The 22,906-nt window shown below is 38.2% G+C and overlaps 1 protein-coding gene across 12 annotated transcripts in view; it reads left to right on the top strand.

Moving 5' to 3' along the window:
* The window catches only part of MARK3 (microtubule affinity regulating kinase 3), a 62,226-nt gene extending 39,661 nt beyond the window's left edge, over nucleotides 1–22,565 (top strand). For 2 of the 12 annotated variants that reach the window (XM_027638321.1, XM_027638323.1), the window contains 6 exons: nucleotides 5,216–5,319; nucleotides 10,047–10,211; nucleotides 10,943–11,200; nucleotides 13,561–13,587; nucleotides 17,904–17,948; nucleotides 20,076–22,565. In XM_027638321.1, coding sequence (XP_027494122.1) covers nucleotides 5,216–5,319; nucleotides 10,047–10,211; nucleotides 10,943–11,200; nucleotides 13,561–13,587; nucleotides 17,904–17,948; nucleotides 20,076–20,421 — 945 coding nt within the window. In that variant the 3' untranslated portion in view covers nucleotides 20,422–22,565. The remainder of the gene's footprint in view (nucleotides 1–5,215; nucleotides 5,320–10,046; nucleotides 10,212–10,942; nucleotides 11,201–13,560; nucleotides 13,588–17,903; nucleotides 17,949–20,075) is intronic. The other 10 variants (XM_027638330.1, XM_027638333.1, XM_027638326.1 and 7 more) reach the window with 9 other exon arrangements.
* Nucleotides 22,566–22,906: the final 341 nt, after the last annotated feature.

Genomic DNA, 22,906 nt, shown 5'->3' with positions numbered 1-22,906 from the left:
TTTGAGGGGTAAAAAAACCTGTGATTTATCAGTGGTGCAGATCTTACTTTCCATTCACCAAGAGTAAACATAGGTATCTCATACTGTTGCATTTTTTCCCCCCTGCAGTTAGTCAACTACTCAAGCTACCTCATAATAGTCTTGAAGTAGTCAATATTCATAATTAGCACTAGTAGCTCTTAGTGACAGACATCATTTGGGTATTGAAAAGAAAAGTAGTTACATTACTCCTGGTATCACCAGCTACTCTTCTGTGGCCTCTCTACAGAAGAGTGAAATCCTCTGTACAGAGAAGATTTCCTTACCCTGTTTTACAGTTTCAGGTATATAAGGAGCCACCTAATCTTTGTATCCAAGGAAGTCATAGTTATGTATATTAAGATTATCAAAGAAATGTAGTTCTAAAAACTGTTCAAAGGTGCATTTCAGCCTGTATTCAAAAGCAGTGTGCTTGGGTTTTGTCCTTGTGGGCTTCCCCTGCCTGCCTCTAAACCACAAGAAGAAAGACACACTAAGGTGCAAAACTAGTGAATGTACATGGTCGAGCTAGGCAGAGTGCCAAAAGAAAGAAGATCCTTTGTTCAGCTTGGCTTTAGCTTGTGTACTTTCTGGTCCCTCCATCTGAGGCAAGGTTGGAAATTTGTTTTCACATAATAAAACTTGAGTCCTGTAACATTTAATTTCTAAAAATTTAGGATTTTGTACTGAAAAACTTCCTTCTTTTCGGAAGAAAAACTTCCCAGTCCTTTAGTCAGCTTTTAGTGATTTTTTTTTTTTAACTTATCCCACAAAACTCTCATGTTTGGTCATAATACTCAGCACCAATACTTAGAACAGATGAGAGCAGAACCTCCTGAGCTCACAGCTTTTTGACAGTCTGAAGCAAAAGAAATAAAATAAAACTTGTTTCACTTTATTGGCTCTGTACTGTCAGTTGGCTCAGTGGCTAACAGTGACTTGGCTCAAGACTTTCAGCCCAAGAGATTCTTTGGAAAAACACATCTACTGTAGCAACTGTTATTCATAAATGTGAAAAAGGACTTGGGATTTCAGGGGACCCTTTTCTGATTGTTGTGGTCCCCTGCACTTTTCCTTCATTCTTGATCAGTCCAGAAACCATTCAGATTTGGTTTTTTCTCAATGATAGTTCTTAGCTACTGAATCTCAAAATTGTGGGGTAATCAAATCACTTTTGTCCTACCACTTCGTGTTATGTGGTGCCTTTTTCAGAAGATTTGTGTCCTGGTTACAACTTATTTTACATTCAGTATCTTTTCATCTGCTGTTCTATGATGCTCCCAAATCATGGAGATTTATTCCAGTAGTCTTATTCCAAATTTCTTAACTACTCTACCTGAAATAATATTTGAGCTCATAACCATAGGATACTTCTCTGACTTGGTGTGCAACTGATCCAACTGATCTTGTACAAGCAGTGATACAAGATGGTGAACATGGAATGAGACTTGTGATGTCACTCAATAATTAGTGTTTAAAATTGTCTCTGTTTATAGCTCTTCATGTCAGACAGTGCAAACTCTTTTTTTTTTTTCACTGCTGAAGATGAGTCTTTGGCTTTCTGCTGTGAGGGGTGAAGGGAGGCACTGACTTGTTACACAGTTCCTGCAACTGATTAGGAAGTTTTATTTCTTACAGCATTGGCATGCATCTAGAAGGAAAAAAAGGTTGTTGGAGTTACCATATTGTCCTCAAGTTGAAAAAAGTTTGAGGTGAAGAGAGTTTGTATTCTTACTGAGCAGTGAAGTCCTAAAATCTGGAGTATGGTGAAAAAACACTGAAAAGACACAAAAATACTTTATAAAAACAATTGTTACTTCAAGAGAACAGCAGAAGCAGCAGAGCCAGTCCTTGCTGTGGAGACCCTTAGTCAGTTTTGTGCTGCTCTTGTTAAATAACAAAGCTTATAAGTATGCACTTAAGGTTAAGAACTGTGCTTGTAGAGCAGATAGTTAAGTCTGGGGTTGAAGTAAGGGGCTCCAAGCTGTACTTCTAAAGTTGACAGAACATTTAAACTCTCGTAAACTAAGTAGTTCTGCAAGCTGAACAAGTGCACACCAAAAATCTTCAAGCTTATTGGGCAAATATGAAATTAGAAACAAAAACCTGCTACAGGGGTTGCATAATTAGCAGCAACTAGTAACTCCTTGTTTAAATAATTCCTTGTTTATTACTCACAGCTTTGGATTTTTCCTCAGTGTTGTAATATGGCTGCCACAGAACCCTTAGTACAGGTTTAAGAAAACTGGAAGAGGAGAATAGGTGGTACATTTGGAAAATCATTTAGGAACAAATACAATACTGGTGCTCTTAAGTAAATAGAGTGGTTCACTGCTGTAAGTCAGAAGCTGGTTTTTTTGAAAGTTTTTCATCAGTCCTCGCCTTGGTGTCTCTTAATGGGAAAACAGCCTGCCTAAGCAGTGCACACAAGACTCTCTCTAGGAAAAGAGGAGGACTCTACCGCAAACTCATCCTTTGTGCTGTGATTGGGCCTTGTGCATATGCTCACAAGTCTCAACATGTGCTTTTGCAGTGTCAGCACCTCCTGCAAAGAAGGCAGACAGTGCCACGAGGATGAACTTAGGCAGCTAACCCTGACCCTAGGGGTTGTCATTCCATCAGGGAGCAGGGTGCTGTTGATACCAGTTTCCTGTGCTGTGCAGCTGTGCCATTTAGTCATGTCCAGAGATTAGCAGCCTGAAGATTGGCTGAACAAAAAAAGTCGCAACTGAAGAGCTTCCTTGATGAATCATGAAAGGTCATATGCTAAAAACTGTAAAGGCCCCCATGCCAAGACTGTTCTTGCTAAAACTGAAATTCAAATCCTTGAAAGGCTTCAATCTCCTGACCTCTGAATTCTGAGCCAAACAGGAAAAAAATGTGTACTGGTCCTTCCATCTTCGCCTTTTAGAATGAGCAGAAGTTTGTCCTTACAGTCCTCCAATTTCAAATATGAAAACCAAACCTTGTCTACTCACAGACCTGAAAAAGCATAGTCTTTAAGGTTTGGTCCAGCACAGAGATTACTGTCTTGTCTTTCCAGATGTGCAACATCACAGTGCATTGTAATGTTATGTGGTGTCAAGGGAAACAAATACTTAATGTTCAAAGGGAGTTAGTGGAAAAAAGGAAGCCACCCTTTATTGTGTGTATCTCCCACCAGAAAACCACTGTTGGATATTCCAGGTGCTGAGTTCTCTGATATGTTAAGGAACACAAAACAAAATGATCTGCAAATCCTAATATGGAATACTTCACTGTACCATTGGTTTGCAAGGCCTCCCCTAAGTGTCTTGCACAGCATGACCTCCTAAGATCATATAAACAAAACTTCACCTTAGGTGCACAACTTTCATTGCTACCAAGTTTAGTAAAGAGAGGGGAGTTTGCAAAGTGACAAATGTCAGAGGGAAGCAGAAGAATCAATGGTGGTTTTTTAAAAAATTAATAAACATATATGAAGACAAGGGAATAGACAAGGAATAAAGTACAAGGAAAGGGCCAGGAGGACTTACGATGCTTGGCACATGCCTTTCCCTAAGGAACATCCAGTGAAGAATACTTGAGAACCCTTCAGATAGCTACATCCATCTTATGATTTAATTAATAACTCTGCTAATCTAAGTACTGTTGATATTCTTTGTACTTTTTATTACCAGCAGGCTGCACACTTCACTGTTGCATTTTAATTTGTACATTTACGTAAAAAGATGTATAACAAACAGGTCAGCAGTCTCTTAGGCAAGATGGCTTCATTGTTAAATCTGCAGCTCAGAGATTCTGTTGCTTGAGACTCCTTGGATAGCAAATATTTTACCTTAAGGCACTGGAGGAACTTATACTGGTTATTGAGAATACTCCACTTTAACAGTTTTGTTTCAGGTTTGGAAACAAAAAAGGTTTGGCTACTCTCCTTTTGTGCTTGAACTAGTTTTTCCTTTCTTTTTTTTTTCAATCCTTCTTCCCCTGACTCTCTCCTGTGACCATTTATGCGAAACCTTTTCTTAATGCTATTTTTAAAATCCGCTGAATTTCCCTTGTCTGTCAATAGCATAATTCTTCAAAGAACTCCAAAAGGTTAGTTGAGCATGAAGTCCCCTGCCTGACTCTTGGTGGCCATCCTTACTCAACATGTGCTTATCCAGGTGCTGACCAGTCATTCCCTTAAGCTGGCCTCCTCCAAGACTTTCCCCAGCAGTGATGTTTAAAGTTAATAGCCTATTTTGCTTCCTGCTTTACCCCGTGATCCTTTTCTTTAAGGAAAACTTTTAAAGGTTTTTTCCCACTTTCCAACCATATGCAGTTTCCTCTGTTTTGTTCTTGGGGTGGGGAGAAAAAAATACCAGGCTTGCCAGCTTTTACTTCCTCTACAACCCGGGGGTGCATGTTTGTCTGGACCACCATGCTTTTCCTACAGTAATTGCATCTAACTCTATAATTCTGTTATCTGTGAATTGCCTGTAGCTTCTCAGTCGTTCCTGGAAAATTGACCGCCAACTTGGGCATATCTCCACCCTCTTTCTCTGTAAAGACAGAGGCAAAGTAATTCTATTTCTTTTCTCCCCTCTTAAGTAAGGTCTGTAGTTTAAGTTCCCCTGGTTCTCTTGTCCTCAGTGTAGTATGCTTGTATTTAAATGTGTATTTTTAAAAATGTCTTACTGAAATTCTCTGCAACTTGTCTCTCATTCTTCCCTGGTTTTAAAACTTGTCTAGTGTTTTATAGTATCTTAATAATTAAAAGTCCGTGTTTACCTTCCCACTGAATTTTACCACATTTGTTTGTTAAGTCTTTGCTTTTCCTATCTTGTTTAAGGGTTATGATTTTAACTTAATGGAAAATTCTGCAAGCTACAAGTGGTAAAGTATTTCAAAAATAGGCTATAAAGATACAGGCTATCCAGATGTAGATGAATGCTGTATATGTTGAGAATTTGTAATTCAAAACATTGGTACTTAAGAACCTTAAGCAGTATTAATTTTGAACCATCAATATGAAATACAAGAACAACTTGTTTTATTTTTTCTGATTGCATTATTCCTTAAAAATAGTAGATGGTGTTTGTATATTAATTTATTTAGTCATTGTCAGTTTTATAACTGTATAGAACTAGCATTAAGTAAAAACAACCTTTGATTATATGTAGACTTAACCCCAGAATTTTGTAGGGAATAACAAGCCTGTGTTTTTTAATTGTAGAATAATACTGCCCCTGGAGCAATGACACGGCGCAACACATATGTTTGTAGTGAAAGAACCACTGCTGATAGGCATTCAGTGATACAAAATGGCAAGGAGAACAGGTATATGAAATGTCTTCCTCTGGTGTATGTCCCTTGTCTTCACATTTCCAAAAAAATTGTCATGCTAATTTAGAAATCAATAATATTCTAATGTAATTCTTAATGAAAGGTGAGTACAGATCTTTGGTTATGGAGCACCTGTAAGCATGTTGGGGTTTGGGGTTTTTTTCTATACTTGATTTGTATACTCTTTATAATTAGAATGTAAGAGGAAATTTCTATTTTCTGGTTAAATACATGAAATATTTGTAACAGCCTTCATCTTAAACCTGTTGTGAACTCTGGTGGCCAAACAACATAGACTTGCAGAATAAGCTTGTTTAGTGTCAGACCACAAAGTCCTTCTCTCTTGAGCCTTTTTTTTTTACATTTCACTCTAAACTGTGCTTCATTAGGATTATTTTGAATACCATTTTTGCTATAAAGTCTCAGAGAGAAGGTACATTTTTTCTGAGCAAAGATGAAACAGTGATGGACTATCAGAGTATGAGTAAGGAATGCTATCAGTCCAAGACAAATTGCCTAGTTGCTTCCCTCTTCAAGATGAGTTCTGTAAATACTGGGAAGCAACTATCTCTGTATTCTGAGTGAAAACATTAGAGAAATAACGAGTTTCTTCATATTTTCCTGAATGAAAACCTGATTAGAGCATGCAATGGAATTGGAGTTAACCACTTCATGTGTTGGCACCATAGTCACATCTAGTGCCATCCTCTGAAGACTGAGAAGAGCTGTCAGAAATAGTATAATAGTGAATGTAGATATTAGGTATAGGATGACAGTTGGGAAGAATACCACCAAATTTCCTGACTGGTAGAGGTGTTTTAAGTTCTAGCCCTTCTTCTCAGGATTTTGCTGTCGTCAAATGCTGTTAAGTAGTTGACCATTGCCAGGAGAGTGTCCGGGTAGCTGATACTTAATAAAAATACTTAAGCTTGGAGGAATGTGTACCCCTCTCCTACTCTTCCCAGTTTTCTTCACCCCTTCCTAATTTTATGATATTTTGCAAAGAGTGGAAGGAAAATACCTATTTTCTAACTTGTGTTGAAGTTGGTGAAAGATCATCCGTTTTCTGCACAAAATTTTTCCCGCTCCTTTTGGCAGTTTATGAGGAAGAGTGGCAAAGTTGTGATGTTGAGTGGAAAGTCTGTCAGTCCCCTGTTTGATTCCTGGAGCGAAGGGATAAAGAGCATGATTTTGACCCTGTCTCTTCCTCCTAGCTTTCTGCAAATGGAAAGTGATTAAGAAAAAAGTCAAGTATAAGTTTGAAGACTGCAAAAAGTCTAGTTGACCAGCTAGGCCTGCAGTCAACTGTCTTGTGAAGTGCAGCACAGCTATTTGGTGCTGTCTCTTAGTGTGTCTGTCCCAGCCTTCATTGGTTACTCCTTGTTAATGTTACCAAGTTTGCTTAGATTAAAGTTCACTATCCTTTCTTTGGTTTGATATGATAATAGCTTTTTTTCTTTCCAAATGCTCTTTCAAAAATGAATCTTTCTGTCCAGAAGAGTTTTGATCATTTTTTATTACCTGATTTCTTGGTTTAATATAATATTTGTTCATCTTTAAACTAATATCTTTGCAATATCTTGTCCACAATTTCTTTATTACATTTTTTAAAGTTACTAGGTACTGTTTACTAGGAGTGCTTGAGATTCAGATGTCCCCCTAATGAAGGAGTAACTTCATACTCATAAGGAGCTGTCTTTTGAATTTTTTTCCCCAACTTTGAGTTTCTCAGCAAACTGATGTCTTTCTGGTCTGTCACAGATGGACATTAATCTCAAAGTTTACACTGAGTAGCACTTGACAATTATATCAGTAGTGTTTTATATCCATAATTAGTTATTCTTGTGTAACTTACCTTTTATTGTCAATATATTTAAAGATCATTTGCTTTTCCTACAAATTAGCCTTATTTGGGTAATTTGAAATGTCTGAGAATTTATACATATATGTATTTTTATATATTCGTTGTCAGGTAAAAATAATTTATAGCTTTTGTCATGTATGTTTGATTACTGCATTCATTACTCTTCATAAAGGGTTAAAAAGAGAAAAGGTAATGGTAATGCATTGCTAATTGTATTACAGTTGGAGACTTGTCATTTTCTGAAATGCTTCAGTACTAAACTGCATGTTCATTTTGGCACAGTTTCAGAATTACTGTGATTTGGCACAGAATTCACAACTTATGTCTGAATATGTTTTGTTGCTGTAACTGGGTAAAGCATTGACTGGTCACATGAAATGCAGAGGCCTTTAATGCAGGCTAAATCAACATGGCTATTGATGGGACTGGCTCTTCAGAATGAATCTCTTATGTTATTGTACTCTCAGCTTGGCAGAAACTAACTTTAGAAACTTGTTCTTTTTTTCTTCTGTGAAGCAAGATCTGAAGTAGAACCTGGGCTTTGTAAAAATCCAAGGTTTTGTTTAAAATCATTTCTGTGCTTTTGAAATGTCTATTGGTGGCAAATGTTGCAGGCAGGAGGAATTCCTATAAATGATTTGTTACAGATTGGATTTTAGATTTTCCATAGCCAGATACTGACTGTGACCCAGTCAAAACTTGGAGACTTACCCTAAAAGGCAAGATACACACGCTTAAAGTCTCTATTTTTTCTATAGAGAAAGTGTTAAAATGTTACTTGTTCTGTTTTTATCTTGCACATTGAATTCTGAGAAGGCACTATTTCTGAAAGTATGGAAACTTTGAAGAATTGATAGTCAGCTGGTACATTTGATGTTGGAGAAAGTAGTCTTGAAGACACCGTGCCAGACTGGTAGAAGCAACGAGTTTTTAAGTCTCACATCTCTACTTTAACACATTGTGTGGCTGACACAGTCATTCTGCTGGAGATGATTCTTTTGGCTTTCCTCCAAAGCGCCTGAGCATTAATTAACGCACTTGGGGACTCATGAAACACTCTTCATAATGATAGGCAATTGCTTTAAATCATTTGTAACACAAATGATTTACAACAGCTTCAGATTTTTAATAAGCCTTGGCACTAATTGGTGATTGTTAGCTCACTGTTCCTGTGTTCCCAGGCCAGTAATCCAAGGAAGCTGATTTCTAGAAAAGCATCCGAGGAAAAGATATAAATGTGTTAATATGTGCTCTGGTCCCTTATTGATACCTTTAGATGTCACATCTTTGGAGGCAGGTGCCTAAATAAAACTTGGGTCTAATGTGTTGTAAAACTAGAATCTTTCTTTTCTGTCTTTTGCAGCAAATAGAGAGGAAGGTAGTTAGGAGTCCTTGAGAGGCTAGCGACCAATTATTTGGGGATTACTTGACTTCAGGGTATTAGTTTTGAGAAAAATGTTCATTTTCTTACAATTTCTTAATACCCTGGGGTAATTTAAATGCTGGGATGTGTCGAAGTCTTCATTGTAAGCAGTGCTTGTAGTTGGCATCCTGGTGGATTTAGCATTGCAAAAAGATGCATGCATGACTCACATGAAGTTTTCTAGATCCTGAGAAGTTAAAAACAAACCAAAACCAAGTATATTTTGCTAACCATCGTAGTCAACCGTTCAGAAGTCTGAGCTGTGTGGTGTTTTGTACTGGTGCTTTGGGAGCTAAGCCTGAGAAGTGGGTCAGCTGACACTTGTAGCTGGACTAACATTCACCTCTGCAAAGTCTGCCATACCACAGATAATGGGACTCGAGTTTCAGTGCGTGTAACCATGAAGTAACTTGGAAGTGAACATGCAGTGTCATGAAACCGTCACTGACAATTACTGATTTCTTAACCTTGAGCAATATTTCTGAATTACAGTTGCCTTACTTTTAAAGCAAACTTCAGATGAATGACGTATGGTGATGTAGTCTGAAAGGCCCAAAACATCTTGTGGCCTCTCATTTTTGTCCTGTCCTTACCATTGCTAGACAATGTGAAGGCTGCAAAGATTATTTTGGCCCAAAGAAAGAAAAATATTTCATGCTCCTGTTTTATCATATTGTACAGTTGGCAGCTCACTGGCCATTCTGCTAAGACAGTGCTGTATATATCTTCCCTCAAAGCCTGAGTGGTAATTTGGAAGTTTACTGTTTGTGGCCAAGCAATATGAGGTGCTTTTCAACAGTCATATCTCTTTCTTCAGGGAACAACAGGTGTATTCATTGCCTACTGCATGTACAGGTTGATGATTACTAGTAGCCTTTTCCATTTGGCCTCTCTGGAGCTGTTAAAGATCATTATATTTTTGGTTTCAGTTGTACCTGTGAAGTCCCTCAGTTATCAGATGTGGATTTGACAGCTTGCCCAACTTACACTAATTTCTTTTTAACACGGATACATTCTGAAAACAAAGGATTTCACTGCAGTAATGGAGCTAACATCAGTCTTTTGGAGAGTCCATTTGGTGGGGGTTTTAATGCATTGTATACTGTTAAGACCAATACAAGTCACATCAGTGCTCTGGCACAGAATTCTGAGTTACTCAGGTTCTGTACATCAAGGAGGGTATCACTGCAAACTAATGCTAATGGTAAGAGCATGGTCACTTCATAGATGTCAAGTACTATAGTAAAGATGCTTTTTAAGGGAAGCGTAGGGTAGTTACTGCTGTTTGCGTAGAAGAGGGCTGTTAGAGTTCGTGTTCTTTGATAAACCAGTTAATAGAAGGAAAAGTTTGCTTTTTTTTTTCTATGCAGTAGTTTGTTGTTGGTCCATCATGCTCTTCTTTCTGCCTCTGCCTGAACCCAAACCCCCTCGCAGCCTGACAGAAATGTTCGCTTACGCAGCTAGCCCTGCTTCAGTTTGTACCACATCCTTCTCCAGTGTTCGGCTGCGACATCAGAAGTCGATGTCCATGTCAGCCTCTGTGCACACGAAGATGATGTTGCCTCCAATAGACAATGGCGCAGATAACTTCAGGCCTATGTAAGAACCTGAAATCGTTGTGAAACTAACTTATACCCACTGCTTCTTAACTTTGTGCTGTGGAATTTTAGTCCTAGATTGTTCTAGTATATATCGCCCACAAGATGTGTGTTTCTTCATTTTTTTAGTCTTGTTTACATTTGTCTTGTGGTGTGTCAGGCTGTCTGTGACATAATCCTGCAATAGTGAACCTTAATTTTTTTCCTATTGTTAGGAGTATTGGACATTCCCTATTGTCAAAGTTTGTGGGAGACTTTAACTGTGTATCCTGAAGGACTTCGCTACTTGGAGCGGTTTGCTTGTAGAGAATTTTGTGTAGGATACTTTCAAATTAGCAGGACTTTCAAAGATGTATGTATATATAGAATGTGGAGGGAGAGACATTAAAGTTACCTATTGCTTCTCTTTCCTGGGAGGAAACTTTTCTGGTCTATTCTTTTATCAGTCTTCTCAGTGAAACATTGTATGCCTGGTTGATCTGGTCTTTTCCAGGATACTCCTGTTGCACTTTTCTGCCTATGTGGGTTTCTGTTTCGGCAGCCTTTTAATCCTAACTTCTTACAAGTTTTGATTCCATACAGTGCTGTAATAATGTTGGTATTTCCAACCCTGGCCTATATAAAAGTGTCTGCTTATGCTTTACTGTAGAACGTAGTGTTTTGTGTCTCCTGCTGAACCCGTAGTGCTTCTGTAAAGACGTTCTAGCGTTGTTTTTTTGTTTTCTGCTCTAGCACTATTCCTGATCAAAGAACTCCCGTTGCTTCAACTCACAGCATTAGCAGTGCAACCACACCTGATCGTATTCGTTTCCCCAGAGGAACGGCCAGTCGGAGCACATTCCATGGCCAGCTCCGAGAGCGACGCACCGCGACCTACAACGGGCCACCTGCCTCCCCCAGTCTGTCCCATGAGGCAACACCACTCTCACAGACTCGAACCAGGGGCTCCACTAATCTATTTAGTAAACTAACTTCAAAACTAACAAGAAGGTAAGCCTCTTAAAACAGCAGTGCAACATTTCCTTTTTTTTTTTCCTCTTTGTTTTTATAGTAGAAATACATAGTAGCTCATTGCTTAGGTGGTTTTGTCCACATTCTCTGATTAGTAGCTTAATTTCTGCAACTTCAAATGCACTTCCTTATGATTTTTTTGTAGTTCTTTTTTGGTTACAGAAGGCATTTATTTTTAGCAGTTGAATCAAATGGGATTAAAACAGTTTGGTCTGTGCTGTTTCTTCTGTGCTCATGTCGTGAATGCTGCAGAGATGAAACATTTCAGCTCGGTTGAAAAGCTGCTCACTGACTGTGTGGTCCATCAGTAGATGGCATAAACTGGGATCCCAGTCTCAATGTTTAATGTACCGTTAGAAACTCAGATTATGTTTCCCAGTCACTCTGTCAGTGTTTCCAGAATAACCTTGCTGGCAGCACACAAACAGAAATATTACAGGTGAAAGGGTAGGAGCAGGGGACAAAAACTTTTACTGGCAGTAGTGCTATCATAGGCCATCTTAAAATTGGCAGTACTAGGGTTTCAGTCTAGGCAGGAGTCTGGTCAAACCTTGAAAACCTATTCCTATTTTGACCTTTAGTTCATGTGCAGATTCTGGGTTTGGTGTAAAGGTGTTTTGGTCTAGCCAAAGCCTAGCTTAAGCAGGTGTTGCCCCTGCGCTAACAGTTTTTATTCTAATTGGACTTCTAATTTCAAATCCATGTATGATTTAAATTGATTCCTACAAACCCAAAATTGAAACCCACCTTTTTTCCTTCTGTATTTAAAACCCACCAGTTCACATACTTCAGACCACTCTGATATCTAGAACTTGTGTTTGTAGAATTGAGGGCTTGTTTGTCTTTGCTTTAAGATAATCACCAAGATTTTGTACCCTCCTCATCATCTGAAGTTTTTTGGACAATATTATTCTGATCTTGGCCTGCTAGCTTTTGTTTTAGGCTTATACCACATCACCACCAAGCCATTTTCTTCCTGTGTGTTTTATGACTGTAGATGACTCCCTCTCAGTACTCTTTTTGTAGTCTCCCTATTTGTAGTCTACTATTTGTAGTAATGCTAAGCCAAACTCTAGTTTTTCACAAATGAGTGATTTCAATTTAGAGAGTAAATTTCTTTAAAAATTTAGAAATTGATTCTGTGAAGAACAAAAACATGACAGTTTAGTAAATGTTTTAATCTGTTCAGTTCTCTGCCAGGTATCCCTTCCCTGTGAAATACTATGTTGTAGGAAGTTGGGTTTGGGATTTTTCCCCTTCTTTTTCTGCTGAGAGAGAGAAATAGAAGCTTAATTTTAATATCTTTAATAGTTAAGTCATCTGTTTTATATCAAGTGAAGTCTTAATCAGACACATCCTTTTGGCACTTCTTTCCTTCTGTAGTTTTGTTTGTAATATCCTTACTTAATTTTCCATTTGACATTCCAAATGTGGACGCTCAAACTGTGAACATGCAAACTTTTCACTCAGTTGTTTAGTCAGCATTCAAACTTCTATCATTACCTCCGAGTTTCAGCTTTTGCAGTGCAGTGTGGTTTCCTTGAAGAAGTTTTTCCACACGACTTTTGACAGTAGTTTAAATTCCATCTGGGCTTGATTAAATAACATGCAGTTGTAACACAATAGCACTGTTAGAGATGGTTAGTTTGCACTTGGAGGACCTCCTACAGCTTGGGCTCTGTTATACTTGGTGCTGTACAAACTACTAAGGAGGTGGACAGTGCCATCAAAGGACAGGGTTACGTTTCTTCTCTTTAAATAATTTTTTAAGCATTAAAACTTGTTAGTTTACTCTAGAATTCTCTATGGGAATTCAAAATTCTTTTGATTATGAACTGCTTGTATTCTGGTGTAGGCAGTTGTTACAACTTGTGCCACTAAATTAGCTAAATATTTAAAGCAGTTTTGGGCACAACATGGCTGACCTGATGTTATAAAGGAAGGAAGAAACCTAACTCTGAAGATGATCAAGATATAGTTATTTAGAGTTACTGATTTTTGTTTCTGTGGGAAATATATGAAGAAAATCCAAACATATTTTTATATGACATTGCAGATTTTGAGTTTTAAAGTGTTTTGACACCAGTACGTATTTTCATAATACATAAATTCATCATAAGTACTGGTGACATATTTCCCTGAAAAATTTGAAAGTAGCAGTGCCAAGAGTTTGACTCTTCAGACCCTAAATCATCTGCCTAATCTGAGAATGTATTGAAGTGTAATTTAATTGTGCGTTTAAAATGAGATCTTTTTGCATGCTTCACTCTAAATGCCTTTTTCAATTTATTTTGTACAACATTTTTTGTTAATCATTATTTTGGCTTAATTTCTTTTAGAAACATGTCATTCAGGTTTATCAAAAGGTAGGATTTATTTATATTTAAAAAAAAGTGGCTCCTGCAATTAACAACAGATTTGGCTTTTCTAGCCTTGGTTTTCTGAAAACTAAATTTCCTGCTGAGAACTAAATACTTTCTTTCTTCAGAGGAAAGCATAGAATAAATCCATTAACTCATGATGATACTTAAGAATCTGTGGCACCTGTATAACAAGATGCTAAGCATGCCTTGTGAATTCTTCTTTCTTTGATAGAGTTGGTAGTGCCAAAGTAATTCTGTTCTCTGTACTAATACACTTAGCATGCTTATGTTTGAAGAATGAGGTGTTTGATAACAATGATGAAAGTATAAACAAAACATAAGGTTACAACCAAATAAAGGTAAGTGATGTTAAATTTACATTATGTCTTTGTTTTATGATATTTAAGAAGAAAAAGATTTGTTGTCTGCAGCTGATACAATAGAAAGCAAACTGAGCACAGTTGTGAATTGAACAGTTTTGTGTGGAAGACTGAATGAAGATGCAATGGCTGTGTATTTGTTTTAAAATGAGATGCATTTGCTAAAGTGAATTGCAGCTGACGTGCAAAGAGAGCACTTCACTTCTAAACAAAAAATGCGTTTATGCAAATTTATTAAAAGTGAAAAGCCCAAAAGTCTGAATCACATTTCAAGCCCAAAGGATTTAATTTAGTTTTGCATTTTGGGTATGAATCAGGCTGCTGTATGGCTTGTTAATCCATTATGATTCATGAAAGTCAGTTACACAATTTTGCTGTTCAGGTAAATTTTCCAGTGGAATTTTGTGATAGCCTGTTTAGTTGTATCATATTTTGGAGCTTCTTAAAGGGTGGTACTTCCAATTTCCTAGTACTGATCAAATTCAGGGAGATGGGGCCAAAACCCAAACATCTGTTTTAACTTTCAAAATACAGAGCTATGCATGTGACTGTAATTTGAAGTTTGTCAAGGAAATCCGTAGATTAGAGGGAGACCTGAGATGTGTAAATTACTGCCTAAATTTGGATTTTTAATGTACAGTCCGAGGCTAAAGGTACCCTATTCGATTAAATGAGTAAATTCCATGCCATGGTAAATAATCAGTGCTCTTCCAAACATGACTGTGTTTAAAGTTGGTTGGGTCAGTTGGCATTGTCACAGCTGACTTAAGGAAAAGGAACATGGAACAACTGTTAGTTAAAGAAAGAAACCATCTAACACAGCACAGAGATGAAACTGAGCAGTGGCAATGATTTTAACTCATCATGCATCGTGAGCTGTGGGGTGCAGACCACTTTGTTAGAGGGAGCTTTTGTCTCTCTCTGTAGTCACATTGCTTTTAAAATAAAGGATTGTGATCTGTGCAACTGTCCACAACTGGATGCATCTAAGTTTGTTACAGAGCTGCTCCGAAGAAAAGTGGGAAATGCTAATATGAGTATGGTTTTGAACTAGAAGGTTACTGTTCAAATTTGAGACTTAAGGTAATTTTTAGATAACTTAAAAAAAACTTCCTTTGACTGGAGGCCAGGTGTCTTAGACCGGTGCAGAAATAGCTGCTACAGCTTCCACGAATATGTCTTTGAATAAGAGATTTGCCAAGTCTTACACCACCTACACAGGACCAGACTGTGCCTTTTAAATTCTGTTTTAAGTGGGCATGGTGTCCCTCCTAACCTGATCTGTATGTAGGTACAAAACCTGAAAATTTGGGGGGGGTTGCCAATTTTTTTCTTGCTGTATGTGCTATGAATCTTACCTAAGATCACTGCATTTGATACTGAAAGAACTACTGTAACTGAGTAGCACATATACATAATACCACAACATCAGTTCTAGGAAGCTGAATAAAAGTAGATAATCAGTCACTTGTTGTTAAACTGAGTTTTATTATTGTACTCAGTACACAGATACATATATATATATATATGTATATGTATATCTTGTACTATGCACTGTCATTGCCAATCTGCATATTGTGGAAGTCTAACTTTTTTTCTAACAGCAAAAGTGACTCAATGTTCTGGATTTTATTGCACCATCATTTCTCCGTTTCCATGAACTGATCTTATTTTATCATCTTGCACTTTTGGTTGGTTTTCCATAGACAGTTTTCTTTGTATTTATTTGGATTTTTAAAACTGAGTATACAAAGATGTAAAGAACAGGAAACACAGCATAACTCAGGACAGATGTGTGGAACCAGTCTGATTTGTGAAAGCCTTTTACAAACCATAAGGGAGATAATGTGTAGGTATTGCGTGACAAATGAGAACATAACTTGCTCATGTATTTGTTCCATTCTCGAGACCAAAGGAACATCTTGGTCCATAAAATCAATTTATGTAAAAACACAAGCAAAAGCAGAAAATTTACAACACAAACTAACACAGATGTGAAGACTGTATTAGCAGTGAGGAGGCCTCAGGGCTGCATCTCACAGGCGCACAGAAACAATAGTGGCAGTACAGTAAGTGTCTGTTCCCAAAGCACCAGTGCTGGGCTGTACAACTGGACTGTAACTGTGTCCATGGTGAAGGAAGGAGAGGCTGGCACAGCTCTCCAAAGCTTGGCATCATCCAGAGCTCATATTTGAGGATGCATGTCACTGAATGCAGTTGCTCGTGCTCAGTGAATGGAACATTGATGCATGGAAAAACTGAACAAAGTCAGGATTTTCTGAGAGGCTTCCGTGAAAGGGTGTTTATTATTTCAAAGTGGCAGGTATATTATAAATAATGACCTTTCTTAGGTTTAGAGTACAGTGGTTCACAAACCACAAAGTTTGGCTTAATTTCAACCTGAAAAGGGTGTCAGAACATCATTAGGGAATTTTCCTTACAGACTTCTCTGGACAGATTCCAGTAACAGTAAGACTATTCATTGTTGGGGAAACTGGTTATGCTCCCATTTTCTACAACCTTCAGCAAGTTTCAAAACAAAACACAAAAAAACCCACAAAAATCCATAAATGTTTGCACTTCTTATAGGAACAGAGGAGGCTCTTTAAAGATCAAGTACTCTCCATTTTCCAACTGAGCAGTGTTTTTAACTTGATTGCTTTGCCCAGTAAAACAATCATTTGAAAGGTGTGGGTCTGTTCAGTTGGTACATGTCATGGTTCTTTCCTACCTACCCCTTTTCCTGTCCTGTAGAGTTGCTGTAGAGGGTGACTTCTTGGGTAAACAGACACGAAAAATCTTTTATCACCTTCCCATGAAAATAGCTACAATAGCTGCCCACTTGGAAACTCTAGAATTAGCCAAGGACTTACCAGTTGTCAGTCATGTTACAAGGGTGATCCCTCACTGCAGCCCTCAAAAGGAAGGAAAGGAAGAAATTAAGCCTTGTAACACCCCACACACCCTGATAAAAATGCCACCGTGCATCAAAAAATAAACTTACTGTCTTAGATTCCTATCCCTAGACACCTGTCAGCCAAACTGCTGTAATAATTTGCATTATTCAGGGAAGCCAAGTGCTACCTTAGATAGTCTTGATAAGAGCATTGTACAGGCAGCATCCTTCTGAGCAGAATTGACATTGATATGTCAAACCTTGCTACTGCAATAATGGGAAGGTAGAGGGAGGCAATTTTCCCCTCAATTCTTTTTGATCCTGGGCATTTAAAATATGGTAGCTTTAAGCAATGTAAGAAGACAGAAAGCTTAAACTTACTCTTGGGTGTGGAAGATGCATCAGTGTGGGAATTAATAAGATGGAGTTACCACAACTTGAGAAATCTTGGATTTATGTCTTAAATTTTTGTTAAAAAATATATATATATCATCTTCTTTTTAATTAAGGTATTTTGGTATTGTTTAAACACCTCAGATCTGATGTGTATGCAGATACACAGGATGATCAGACTTGTGTGTAAATAGGGGGTTTTTTTCAAGTAGATATTTTATTCCCAGATAAAACTTTTAAATATCATTAGCCTGAAAATAATTGGGAGTTATTTCTTTTTTAGGAGTTTCTTACAGAGTAGTACAATCACTTCAGTATGCTTTGTAACTTTAGTTTCACATTTTCTGCTTTTAGAACCTCAACTTTATTCAGTGAGTTCTGCAGATTTAATATATAAACATACACTGTTAAAATTAGTAATAGTAGTTTTAAAAACTGTAATTTATAGACTCCCCTTTGGTTTGACAAGATGTTATATTCTGAGTTTGACCTAACCTACAAAGTTCTTTACATCTTTGTTGATTTGTATTTTAACACACCTTTTGTATGATTGCAGTATCTTTTAGCAACTACTCAGATATTGTATATTGTAGTGTAAGATTTGTCTTCTCTTTCCCACTTCCTTTTGCTTCTGCATTCTTTTCAATGAGGCTCCCGACTGAATATGAGAGGAACGGGAGATTTGAGGGCTCAAGGTGAGGGTAAAATTTTTGTTTAAAATGTTACTTAGGTGAGTTTGAACTTTTCTCCCCTTGATTATGTGGCATAGTGGCTTCAGGCAGCAGCTTGTGTTTCGTGTAAGTCATTGAAACTAAATGAAGCATTTCTGTCTGCAAAACAGCTATTAAAGCACAGACTGACTTGGTTCTAAACTTTCATCTTTCCTGTTTCCTTCTCCCATGTGTGGGTTGTTTGGGGTTTTTTACTTTTTAGTCATTGTGATTTGTTGTTGTCATGTAGATGTCTAGATAAGTGGTCTCTAGTGAGGCTGCAAATGTGTGGAATAACCACTGAAAGGCGGCAAGATATTTCTCATTTCCAAAATCACTGAGAGTTAAATATTTTTCATGTTATACTCTTTGTCCCAAATCAGCATATCAAAAAATACTAGAAATTATTGAACTTGTGCTGGTTTTGCCAACTGTTTTCAAGTAGAAAAAGCTTTCAAAAATAAAAGTAGCATTGAATAAAAGTTGGGTCTTCCCCTGGCCCCTTACAGCCTTATTACGTTAAAACCTTAAAACAAAATACTCTTTAATTTGCTTGATGAATTTTATAACATCTGGCAAATCACATAGCTGGATTTGACAGCATAGTCCTATGACTCTCAGAGTCACTGGAAGTCTTTCAATAGAAGAAAAAATACGAAAGAGGTTATCTTTAAGAAATATATGTATTTAGTTGTGGCCTTGCTATCACTTTTTATTTAACTTTCTCATAATTGCCTGCTTAATGGTATTAGAAGAAAAACATTGTGTAACCAGAAATTCATTGCCAACTGTTTTAAAGAGCAGCTTGCCTTAATATTGTAAATTGAACTTGGAGGCTCAACATGAGATTTCAACTGCATGTTTTGGGGTCAATTAGGTTAACTATTTTCAGGAAATAGTTAAGTATGACAGTATATTTAAATTTGAAGAGGCAACTGACAGTGTACAAATATTCACAGAGCGAATCTGTTTTTTCCCTGGAGGTCCAGATGTAGTTCCTTATTCTTTAGCTGCATGACCACTGATTTTAATTAAAGTAGAAGAATGATTGCAAACTAGAAATTTCTGGAACGTTTCTTTCCTTTGTCCTGTATGACTTTACTTATCCTTACCAAAGGAAAAGCTTTTTTATTTAAAAAAAAAGTTGCAGACTTGGGAAGCACAGGCTCAATATTTTGTGCTTCATCTTAAAACTGTCACCATCTTTACAAACAACATCGAGGAGGTGACTTCCAACTCTTCTTCCTGCACTTCAACCTCAGAGGCACTTCACTGCAGAGCTTGTAGCCACAAAAGATTTCATCACTTTACCTCTGTCAGTCGTTGGTACTTAACAAATTACTGACCAACTTCAGATAAAGCATCTCCTTGCTGTTGAAGGCAACCCCAGTATCCTGCAGTGTCTGGATCTCTAGGGATCATCTCAAACACACCACCACAGGAAGGCCACAGTGTAACTGAACCAGTCCAAATCTGGGGGTGCACAGTGACCCTGGGGCAGCAGGTGGGTGCCTCTGGTCCTGCTGTCCTTCTTCCTGCTTCCAGCCAACTACTGTGGGACTCCATGGGCCCTCACAGTGCTTGGTCTCCAAGCTGCTGCACAGGAGGAGGTGCAGAGGAACCCCCAGCACTTTTCTGCATGGGGTCACCTTGGTGTGTATAAGTGGGCACCTCCCATGGACTGGCACTCCCTGAGCACCCTTCTGTCACAAGTAGCTGCTGTTTGAATGTTCCAGAAACTTCTAGCACAGAGCTGGTGTTTCAGCTGTCCATGTGGCCCGAGAATAGGGTTTTGAGCAGAACCTGCCTTAAAATCAAGTCATGGGTGACGCATGTAGTTCTGCCTCCAGAAGGTCATTTCCCTCATGCTCCTGAATCCAGTGACTTCCAGTTGTCACACATTGTGCCATACCTTCGTTTCAGCCCCAACAGCTGATGCTTTACCCTGACTGTGTGTGGACAGCAGCTGGGAAAGCGGGGCTTGGCTCGGAGCTGGAGCCTCCAGATGCTGCTCTAATACCAGTAGTGTGTGTTTAGTGTTAGTTTGCTTCACTAATGTGACCCGTGGGGAAGGTGGCTGGCGCTGCTCACTCATAAATTCCTGTCTTTCAGCCGCAATGTAGCTGTGGATCAGAAGGATGAGAACAAGGAAGCCAAGCCTCGGTCGCTGCGTTTTACCTGGAGCATGAAAACCACCAGCTCCATGGATCCCAATGACATGATGAGGGAAATACGAAAGGTCCTGGATGCCAATAATTGTGACTATGAACAAAGAGAGCGTTTCTTGCTTTTCTGTGTCCATGGAGATGGGCATGCGGAAAACCTTGTACAGTGGGAGATGGAGGTGTGTAAACTGCCAAGACTGTCCCTGAACGGAGTTCGCTTTAAGCGGATATCGGGAACATCCATAGCTTTCAAAAACATTGCTTCCAAAATTGCCAATGAATTAAAGCTGTAACAAGAAAAATAGTTAAGTTGTAAATTAGTTAGCAATTCCAAGTGTTTTTGAGAATTCCGATGGAAATGTATAGAATAACATTTAGGCAATAACTTCTGCATCCTTCTGAATAGTGATATTAAAAAAAAAGCTGCTGAGCTGGGAGGGAGAGTTGGACTTTTTTATAAGTGCACTACAGCATTAAAGTTGCCTACTATGTAAAATATTACCCCTTCTGCTTTATTTCCATTGCTCTTTGACAACAAATTGAAACACAGAATATATTCATTTAAATATGCCTCCTGTTTGTGTGGATGTGTGAATGTACAGTATGTGTGTAATATATAAAGTATTCTATGTAAACAATTCATTTACAACATCGAGCTGTACCAGTACCTCTTTTTGGGCTAATTTTGGTGCTAAAAATTGAAATGGCCAAGGAGGAAACACTTGAGTTAATATTTAAAATGACTGAAGCGATAACCAGTAAATGCAGGTTTACAGTTCACTGCTGTGTTAAGAAAAAAAAAAAAAGTGTGTGAAGGGTTTGGATTTACGGTTGTGAACATGATTAGTCCTGTTTTCTAAGTAGATCTCATGAGATTATTAAAAATTCACTTTTACTGAGTAAGTCTTGCATTATATTTTGCCCACCTATTTATTATTTAAGTCTGAATCAAATTTTAATAATGTAGTTAATTCGTGCATTAATATTTGGGTAAACACTTCCATTCTTCTGCTTCTGCTAAACTACTAAAATTGTACCTTTTGTCCTTTTGGCTTATGGGTGTTGATCGCAGCTAAGAACACTTCTCTGTTGTTCCACTGTTCCCTTAGGGAATGGGGCAGTCTAAAAGGAGGTGCTAATTGCTGACTAGTTACTTTCTTTCAGAGCAAGTTTTCCACGTTAGACTAGGTCAGACTGATACAAAGCACAAAGGGACTCTCAAATTAAGGCCGTACTTCACTGCAAGCTGCCACATCCCAGTCGGTGCCGCTCTGAGGTCTCGCTGCAGGTAGGGCAGTGCTGTCCCTTCGTCCTGGGCACACACAGCATTGAAACCCAAAAGTGGGAATCAGATTGGTTGATCTCCTGTGTTGTAATGTCCCAACTTGCTGAACTACAGCCATAGGCAGTAGCAGTTAAAACTTCTCCTTGCAGCTCCCTTCCAGCGTGCTTCCCCTTGGCTCCAGTTGTATTGCTTTTGATGGCTCTGTGCCAGTTGTGTCTCTGGCTCCTGCTGCCGAGAGAATTCTCTGTCCTCTGTTAAAGTGCAGTGTGGAGACCCACCCTTGTTGAACCCTCTGATGGCCAACTAGCTTTCAGTAGGACGTGAAGCTGCTCTGGGATAGTCCCCACTATTTAACCATCTCTGCAGTGAGCCGGATCTGAGTTTGCTGACTAGAATGAAGAGATTTCTTCATGCACTGATTCCTGCTGATACTCAGTTTATTTCATCGAGGACTTGTGTAGATAATATCCTGCATTATCTACTTGACTTTTTGTATTAATGTTTTGTGGTTATATTTCAGTGAAGCACTTAAGCATGTACTTAACATGTGCTTTAAACTGGAGCCTAAATTTGCATTTTAAATTTGCAGTGAGCTAATAGTTACTCATAGTACACAGTTCAGATTTGACCCCAGGTGAAAATGCAAAGTCCTTAATATTTTGCAAGTTAGTTTTTGTGATCTGTAGTCTGTGAAGGCAGCAGACTTCCCCTCTCTTTCCCCTAAGCATTGATATTGATTATGCTAGTTTAAAGGGTAATCATAGTTGTTAAATGTAGTAAATATTCCTGAATTTACATTTTATTCTCTATATATTCTGTATCATGCCATGGCTTGAGAACTCCAGGTGCTACCGGAGTTCAGTTGGCTTTCAGTGCTCTGCCCGTGCCTGTGCTGCTCAGTATGGTTTTTTCCATGAAAACTCCATTTTGTAATAGCAATAAGACATTTCAGGGCAGTCATTGTACTTTCTCAGGTGAATGGTCACCTATCCTTTCACTTCCTACATTTTAAGCACTCCTCCAAATGTATTTTTTTCACCCGGCAGTGCACTTTGTTGTCTGAACTGAAAAAGTGTTCTGATAAATGATGTAAATCTGTATTCGATGGAAGTTCCAAAAGGTTTCATATTAAATGTTTTCTGAAATACTCTCTTCCTACTTTACCTGTTAAGTATGTAAGTGTTTCTAAAAAAAGTGCACCACTATCATTCTTTGGATATTTAAAGTTTGTACTTTGGGTTTTTTTTCTTGAAGTGTTCTCAAAAGGTTCTTTCAGGGTAAATCTTTATTTGAGGTACTGAAAAAATCACTGATTATAATCAGAAACAGATTTTTAACAGCTTCCTTCCCAAATGCCTTGTAAAATTACCGAGTTGCAAGCATATACCCTTGTTTCTTTAGCACACTGCATGTTTGGTGTTCAAGCCTCTGGAAGTTGCCTATAAAGGAAAAGTGCTTTCTTCAGCTCTCCAAACCAGAGACAAGCTGCTTCC

The sequence above is a fragment of the Corapipo altera genome, unplaced genomic scaffold (genome assembly GCF_003945725.1).
Source record: "Corapipo altera isolate COAL_440 unplaced genomic scaffold, ASM394572v1 23, whole genome shotgun sequence".
NCBI classification, from domain to species: domain Eukaryota; kingdom Metazoa; phylum Chordata; class Aves; order Passeriformes; family Pipridae; genus Corapipo; species Corapipo altera.
This window is presented reverse-complemented; position numbering and strand designations above follow the sequence as displayed.